Source organism: Maniola hyperantus, chromosome Z, assembly GCF_902806685.2.
Source record: "Maniola hyperantus chromosome Z, iAphHyp1.2, whole genome shotgun sequence".
NCBI lineage: Eukaryota > Metazoa > Arthropoda > Insecta > Lepidoptera > Nymphalidae > Maniola > Maniola hyperantus.
The window spans coordinates 15,592,807-15,602,079 of NC_048564.1; the positions used below are offsets into that span (position 1 = coordinate 15,592,807).

Here is a 9,273-nt window from a genome sequence, read left to right on the forward strand (position 1 = left end):
ATTTGGAATTGACTTTTGCGAAGGAAAATAACTTATTTTTGAGGGTAGATGAGTGATTTTAATGACATAGCGATGAATTTCATAAAACCCCTACCGCCGTGTTTCTTTCTTGTTATCCATCGAAGCGAAAAACATCAGCGAACCACGAGGTACGTGAAATTTAAAATTTTTGCCCTTTATTTCTGCTAATTAAGTTACCTCCTGTCTTTAAATATTATATTTTTACGTTGTACAAAGTTCTATTTATCTACTTACGTCTAAAGACCTCTTTATTATCTAATTGGAACTGAAACATAAGGTTTTGGTAAAGTTCGAAAATGATTAACATGTCGAAATTTTGTTCCCACAGGGCTTATACGAAATGGATCAGGAGGAAAAAGAAATTATGTGTGAATTCATCACAGAAATGGATCCTGACCATCCAATTTTATTGATACCTAAACACTTAATCACGTTCGAAACCAACTGTGCTGCATCTGATCGCGTGTTTATAAATTTAAAAATTACAACGGCGGACACAGAGGGGAACGATGTGAATTTATATTCTGGACTTTGTAACATCAAACTTATAAATTATTCCCCTGATGACCATAACAATGGTGAAATTGATTGTGGATCAAATTCAGGGAATGTTTTGAGTGAAACCATCAATGATGATACCATTGAATCTGAAAGGTTGATAGATCAAACATATAATCCATATGTCAGTGATGCCTATGAAGCTGAGGAGAACTACACCATTTACCAGTCCCATAATGAACATATCACAGTGAGGCAGCACGATATAGAGAAAAATGTGAATGTGCAATACTCTCCGGCCATGGAGTTTGAGCATAAAAAGTTCAAACAGATGAAGATGAGCAATGAACCAGAGCCACAACACGCGGGACCCAGTTTAGACGGTAATTTATTTTTTTACTTCACTTGTTAACAGTAGTGGTAGCTTAGTAATTAAGGTGTAGGCTTCCTATTGAGATTGATTCTAGGTAAATACCTCAGACTGTTTTAGCATTTAATATCACTTGCTTTAACAGTGAAGGAAAGCACTATCATGAAACCTGAATGCCTGAGAGTTTTCTTTAATGTGTTCAAAAGTGGGTGAAGTCTGCCAATCCACACTTGGCCTGCGTGATGGAATACTGCCCAAATCCCGCTAAATCATCCTGAGAGGAGACCTGTGCTCACATAGTAGGCTGGCAATGGGTTGCTGTTGATGATGATGAAATGTCAACAGTCTAGTCAAGTGTGCTCCATCTTAGGCTGCATCATCACTTGCCAGCAGCTCTAATTGCAGCCAAGCGCTAGTCTCTAAATTAAAAAATCCTGTCTGTGTGTATTAAGATATTTTAAAAATCCCTGGAAATCTTAGCACTTGCTTCATCTTTTTGACCTTAACCATTGAGGTATTACTTATTACTTTTTCTTTATTTTTATTCACTATAGGCACACGCTTGACCACAACCTGATAGGTAGTGATTATGTGATGATGTGGCCTAAGATGGGACGCGTTTGCCTAGAAGGTGCCTATATTCACTATTGTTTTAAAGTTACCCGGAAACACTGATCTTGGAACTTCACTTATTTATTTATGCTTTTTGATTCCAGAACATCTTGAGTGTGGATTGATCCTCTCCACATTATCGCAAGAAATAATGAAAGCTGACGAGAACCGAGCTAGACAGGAGATGAAATACGTTGATATGCCCAGCGACAACGTCGCCGTCAAGCAACTGATGTCCTCGGAAGTGCAGGGGAGTCGCCGCTGCCAACGGACAATTCTGTTCCTTGGAGACAGCAGCACACCAAATGGACAAACAGTTCACTATATAAGTATTAATGATCCACAGGCTAAGTGCCGTGAAAGTAGTGGAGTTGGAAATAATGTTGTTGGTAAGTGGATTTATTTTGTTGTAGTCTAGGGTTCCCTAGTTTAACAATATATTAAATATAAGGGTGTCTGGCAAGGAGTTGCCACGACACTAAGGGTCTACTGTCTGGCAATGCATGACGTAATTTCTAATAAATACTATTCTGAAGAAAATATGAAAACTACATTAATACTTTGACAAAATATTTTGTAATTCACCTATGTTACCTGATATCTGCCAAAGCCACGATGATCCAGACTTCATAGACACTGACCGATCATCCCTGTTTTGGGGACAATGCGCAGAGAAACTCAGCTTTTATGAAATAACAAACTCTTACAGGCTCTTACAGGCTCTTACTCTATTATGTCATATGATTTTTTTTTTAAATAGAGATAGCGAGCAAACGAGCGGGCGGGTCACCTGATGTTAAGTGATAATCGCCGCCCATGAACATTTGCAGCACCAGAGGAACCGCCGATGCGTTGCCAGCCTTTTAGGTATTTGTTGGTCCGCCCCTTGAATAACCCCGTGTTGTAATCTAGTGGGAACACCGCCGATGGGAGTTCCACAGTTTGCATGTGCGTGGAAAAAATGATCTGGCACAGCGGACGGTCGAAGTGCACCAGACACCCAGGTGGTGAGGGTGAAATTCCTTACGGTGGCGCGCGGTGCAGTTATAGAAATATGAGGGTGGAATGAGGTCAAAAAGCTCTATCGATTTATCAGCATGCCGTAATAGTAACAATTTTATTTGCTAGAATGTTTACAGAAATGCCCCACAGATCATTTGTTACATGTTTTCTGTGTTGCTCTTCCTGTTTCTTCGTTAACTATTTTCCAGGTAGTTCATACTACATTCGAGCTATTTTTTATTTAAGTCTGTATATATTTTGACTTGGCTACAATGCAAGCTTGAACTCCGCATACACTTCATAGCATTTTTGTCTGCTTTTATGTAATTCTACTGTTGCCCATTCTCTAAAAACTTCATAGACCTATTATACTCATTGTTTATAGTTTTAAATTTTCTTTTATTATTTACTAGCTTTATACTCCCGACTTCGTCCGCGTGGATTTCACAAATTCCAAACCCATATTTTACTCCCTTAGGGGTTGAATTTTCAAAAATCCTTTATTAGCGAATGCCGATGACATAATAGCTATCTGCATGCCAAATTTCAGCCTAATCCGTCCAGTAGTTTGAGCTGTGTGTTGATATCTCAGTCAGTCAGTCACCTTATCCTTTTATATATTTAGATTTTTATATTATTAGCTCGACAAATATAGGTGACGTTTGACTATGTAAGACTTTTTAATTCCCTTTGCTAACAATCTCAGTTTACGCCTTTGGTCTATTTGATATTTTTAGGGTTCCGTACCTCAAAAGGAAAAACGGAACCCTTTTAGATATAGATTACTTTGTTGTCTGTCTGTCGGTCTGTCAAGAAACCTACAGGGTACTTCCCGTTGACCTAGAATCATGAAATTTGGCAGGTAGGTAGGTCTTATAGCAGACATTCGGGGAAAAATCTGAAAACCGTGAATTTGTGGTTACATCACAAGAAAAAATAAATTAACGCATAACAGACGGAAACTTTTAAGTGCGGAAACCAGCCCAGAGCGAAGAAGAAGAAGAAAAAAATTTAAATGTGTTCATGAACAAATATTGCTATTTCCGACTTTCAAAGTAAGATTGCTGTTTGCTATATCAAGTGGGGTATCATAATATGAAAGGTCTTTACCTGTACATTCTAAAAAAGATTTTTATTTATTTTTAGGCATGATAGTTTTTTATTTATCGCGCAAAATGTCGATAAATATGATTGTAATACAGAATCCTCAGTGCGCGAGTCTGACTCGCACTTGGCCGGTTTTTTTAATATTAAAATATTGAAGAACAGGTTTATCAATGTTTTATCGTTGCATGGTAAACGTTCACAGATGTTATATATCTTAATTCTGAGAACCAACTGTATTATTTACTATACTTTCCAGTTAACAATCCGTGTCAAAAGAAATACCAGTGTGACAAATGCAAGCAAATATTCTATCATATGTCAGCATTCAGACAACATCTCGAGAGGGAAAAGCCAGACGTGCCTACAAACAATGTTGTTTGGTTCCATTGCGAGAAATGCAATAAAAGTTTCAAAAGTCACGAAAAGTTTGAAATACACTGCTACGGCCACGGCAACCCGAATGTCGAATGTAATATATGTCAGAAAGTCTTCGCAACCAAATCGTCTCTTCAGAAACACATTAAAATACATCTGAGAAAATATAAATGCCAGTACTGTAGAAAGACATATCAAAAATTCAAAGACATAACAGCTCATATGGAGAAGGCTCACTTTGATTCTAAATTGCACGAAGGAATGCTAATTGAATTTGGAGCTACTAATTCTGACAGTGCTGAAGACTACAGCACAGCCTATGAGGAGAGCAATGAATTGTCCTTGATACACGCTCAGAAAGGGAAGGAATGTAAGGCAAAGGTAATTGTTTATCTAGGTCACTTTGGAGGGATGTTCTTTTTAAAGGACAAAATACTATGGGGACGCCAATTTTTCTGCTGCGCTGTACTGAGGCTTGAAAAAGGTAATTTTGTTAATATTTTTAATACATGTCGCTTCAGTACCAATAACTAGGCTGACGCTACTTCAGTGACTCTGTACTCACTCTGTAGGCATTCCTTTACTGCACAGATGGTTGGTGTTACTGAAGACTACAGCATGCCCTATGATGAGCGCAAGCAAGATCATGATCTGCTATCTGTTTATGGAACGAGCTTCCCTCGCAAATCCATCGTGCTGAATCCCTTAACAAATTTAAAATTGACGTCAAAGATCATTACCTATCTCTTTGCTATCATCAGTAACGGCATAGTTTATTATTTAAATCTATATGTGTATATATATCTATGTAGTCTTATGTATGTTTATTATACTTTATTTGTATGTATTAGTGTATTAACAATATGTATTTTATATTCTTATTATATGGTTTAGTTTATTTAGCTATTGGTATTTAGGTTTATTTTACACCACCTCCCATTGTCCATTTGTTCGTTTTTTCCCTAGCGTTAAGGTTGTCTGGAAGAGATCGCTATTTAGCGATAAGACCGCCTTTTTGTACCTACTTATTAAGATTTCTTTTTGTAACCTGTCATTTGTGTTTCTGTGGTGCAATAAAGTATATACATACATACATACATACATGATTGTGTAATAGCTCAAGCCACGAGCAATGACTGAAGCGACATATTGTATTAAAAATATTTACAAAATTACCTTTTTCAAAGCTTTTTTGTGCACTTTGGAGGAATGTTCTTTTAAAAGAACAATATATTATGGGGCGCCAATTTTTATGTCATTTTGAAAGAACAGTAATTTATCTTCTTTTTATTCTGAATTTTTTGGGATCTTTTAATCACCTATGTGACTATGGCAGATCTATAATAACCTAATTTTTCTATCTATCTTAACTTAGTACATCATATCCTTACGTTTCTATTATTCTCTACATTATAATAGGGCTATGGCTGGAAATGAAGGAAAACATGCATTTCTTTTGATAATATGTTAATGGTCTGGTCTGCCTAGCCAAGCTGTACCCAGAACTAAACTGTTGAGAACTTCCCTGGCGCAGTGGTGAGCGGTGTGGCCCCGGGCTCGATTCCCGGCAGTGGATTTTTATATTTTGTATTTCCCTTTTTGTAGCCTTTCAACTGCATCATCACTTACCTCCAGATGAGACCGCAGTCAAGGGCTAACTTGTTCGGAATAAAAGAATAAGAAACATTGCCATGTTCATAAATGCTAAATTGTGCCAAAGGACATTCAATAGTATCTATTTTGTTTTGATTGATTTATTATTCATCTTTTAATTGATTTATTATTTATCTAATTAGTTTAATCAATATAGATTAAAGTAATATTGTGTGTCTCTATAAAAATGTTTTTTTTTTTTAAATCCATTTGATGAAGCAAATGATATAATCATAACCACAGTGAAGGAAAAACCACATCAACATCGCCATCAACTCATCACCGGCTCACTACTGAGCACGGGTGTCCTCTCGGGATAGTAGGGGTTGGCTATAGTCTACCACGCTGATCAATTACGAATTGGCAGATTTCATACACTTTTGATATTTATTATAACTCCGAAAAGTTAGAGGCGCGTGACCGGGATCGAACCTCCGTCCTTCCGAATCTAGACGTTTTTGTAAAATACAACCCTTATTTCTAGAAATGCAACTTATGCCTAAAGAGCTGCGACCGCCTCAATGACTTGAAGCGTCACCTTATCAAGCACATTGTTGAAAGCAGCCTCTTGAAGACCGTCGACGACTCCGGGATGCTCTCCCTCACATGCGTGGTATGTCAGAGACAAACCTTCTCCCGAATCACTGAGTACAAGGCCCACCTTCGCGAGCACGCCAAGCTAACCACATACAAATGTACATCCTGTGGTAAAATCTTCAGCGACGCCAGCAACTTCTCAAAACACAAGAAAGTCCACGACAACCAACGCTTCCAATGCGACATATGCTTGCGAAAATTCAATACCAAAAAAACTCTAATCGCACACATAGTGTACCACAACACAAACACACTAGTAAACTGCTATTATTGTAGTAAACAATTCCACTACCAGTCGTCATTAAACAAACACATAAAAATTATACATAAGCGTATAGTAGCCCGCAACAAATGCAAGATCTGCGATGATGTTATGAACACCATCAAGGAGAAATGGGATCACGAATGGATGGTGCACCAGGTCAGGAAGATAGTTGTGGACTGCCTACTCTGTGATGCGAAGTTCAGAAAATATTCTGAACTCAAACGACATTGTAAATCTTCCCACCAAGTAGATATCCCGCTGGTTAGGAAGCTGTTTAGAAAACGCAATGGCCGAAAATAAGCTTTTTCATTTTGGGTTGAGGTTCAGAAAATATTCTGAACTGAAATATTTTACAAGATTGGAAATTACAGTGTTTATTACATAGATTATCTTACTATATTAGTTTATTAATTTGGAAAATATATTTCACTGAGCAAAATCGTATAATTATTATGTAGATAGTTGCTTCAAAGTTGAATCTCACTAAGGTTTTTGTTAAATTTCATTATCAAATAACTTTAGGATGATGGTTGATGAATTATGTTTTTTTAAGGTTCCGTACCTCAAAAGGAAAAACGGAACCCTTATAGGATCACTTTGTTGTCTGTCTGTCTGTCCGTCTGTCTGTCAAGAAACCTACAGGGTACTTCCCGTGGACCTAGAATCATGAAATTTGGCAGGTGGGTACATCTTATAGCTGACATTTGTGGAAAAATCTGAAAACCGTGAATTTAGGGTTAGATCACACAAAAAAAAAAATTGTGGTCATGAACTAATAGTTAGTATTTTCAACTTTCGAAGTGAGTGACTATATCAAGTGGGGTATCATATGAAAGGTCTTCACCTGTACATTCTAAAACAGATTTTTATTTATTTTTATGCATCACAGTTTTTGAATTATCGTGCAACGATTTTTGCGAATCAACCAGCCATTGCGCGCCTCGACTGAAGAGCGGGCGACGGATATTGTAAGTCTTCTTTTTATACGACACGCAACGACTACAATACAACAGATTTTTTACATATATATTTTGTTGGTAAATCTATTTACATCATAGAATATTATATAGGTATACTCTATCCGCGGAAAGCAGTTAGTATAGCACTGTCTCAGTTACGTTATCCCATATAAATGATAGAGACAAAAGTCTCAGTGGGCGCTAACCATTTTTAACCGGCTTCAAAAAAGAAGGAGGTTCTCAATTCGACTGTATGTTTTTTGTATGTTTTTTATGCGATTTATCCGCCAATTATGAACCGATTTTGATGGTTCTTTTTTTGTTTGGTAGGGCATACTTTAGAGGTGGTCACATTTCGTGAAGATCTGATGAATATTTCCGAGATGGGGAACGGGACTCCGCAATGGATAAGAGTAAATTGTTTACGATCAGTGTAAACAGTAGGCTTTTAACAAGGCGTGGCATATTTTAATACATGACCACTTTTTTTTAATTTTAATTTTTTGCGTTAGGCCTGCTGAATGTAGGTGTCGACTACGCGCATAGATTCGCGGTCACCTGACGTATTGTCGCGTCACTTAGGTCGTTGGAATGTATGATAGTAGGTGATCTTAGCAAGACTACGTGTCGCTTCGCTTTGCCACAATGTGCCTCGATCCTAGCTATGTTTGGTACAGTTGGCATTAGATAAATAGAACGGTCCTAAACAGTGGGTTATTCATCGATCTGTTCAGTGGTACGCAGTGAAGTGGTACTTCACTTCGTATCGTACATGCCGTACGCCACTTCGTATACGCTCCGTTATCGGTTCGTCTGTCAACCATTCGTTTCCGCGCAGTAGGAAAGCACACAGGTACCCATGCGAAACATGTGAAACATCTTCATTGTAGTCCAGAGTTGTTTTACTTGACGCCAACTGTACTTATGATATATTGCTTTTTAAATCTAAATTATAATTTAAGTACAAAATTATAGCTTTTGCATTTCACGAAGACGAGTCTCTCATGCTAGTGTTTAAGTCGTACCGGTATACGTAAGGTACACTAAATGTGGGCGTTTGCGGCCGCTTGCTCGCGACTGATTGGTCTGACATGCACGCACACTTACGCAATGTCCATGTATACGACGTAACCACAAGTAAAGTTCACTCGCCTTCCTGAATTGCAAGAACTGTAGGTACGTAAGTTCTAATCAAGTAAAAATCACGGCTGTGTTTTAGAACAGTGCTATAAAGATTTGTCATAAATGATCTCTTGTTAATTAAGAAACAGCTTATATACAAATGTGTACAGCTAATTTATTACAACTTTTTTTCTCAAATTCTGGTTTTTATTTCATGGCCTAATAATCTGTTAAGTAGGTAGGTATGTATTTAAGTTTTTTCTACGTAATAACTGCATTCAGATCCATTTAATTACGTCAGTACAATCTGTTTTTCCTTATAGCTAACTTCAAAGGTAAATAAGTCGCTTTTCTAGTAACGCGTAAGCGACGTCATTCACGGCGAATATAATGCATACATTTTGAGATCTCACTCGCCATTTTAGCTCTGTGCAACTGTCATGTCAAAAATACTCAGGCTTATTCGCTACAATAGTCCTGTCCGTGATGATGGACCGGTTCCAATAGAGCCGGACTCCGTCGCGCTCGAGTACCGGCACCGGCGTGTACTTGTAACACGGCAACCTCTCATCCAGGAGACTATACTTCAGAGCAAGCTCTTGGTGAAGGATTTTGGCTGCTTGGTTATGTCTGGAAAGCACATGTCTGAGTGACTCGCAGGGATGGCGACAAGCTTGACAGATGTCGTGAGT

The 9,273-nt window shown here is 37.9% G+C and overlaps 1 protein-coding gene across 1 annotated transcript; it reads left to right on the forward strand.

Annotated features, from left to right (window-relative positions):
* The first annotated feature begins 33 nt into the window (after positions 1-33).
* LOC117995275 (zinc finger protein 723-like) lies at positions 34-8,779 on the forward strand. The gene is made up of 5 exons (XM_034983262.2): positions 34-149; positions 350-902; positions 1,606-1,890; positions 3,867-4,366; positions 6,123-8,779. Exons 2-5 carry the CDS (start codon positions 362-364, stop codon positions 6,798-6,800), a joined length of 2,004 nt encoding a protein of 667 aa, XP_034839153.2. The 5' UTR covers positions 34-149; positions 350-361; the 3' UTR covers positions 6,801-8,779.
* The last annotated feature ends 494 nt before the right edge of the window (positions 8,780-9,273 follow it).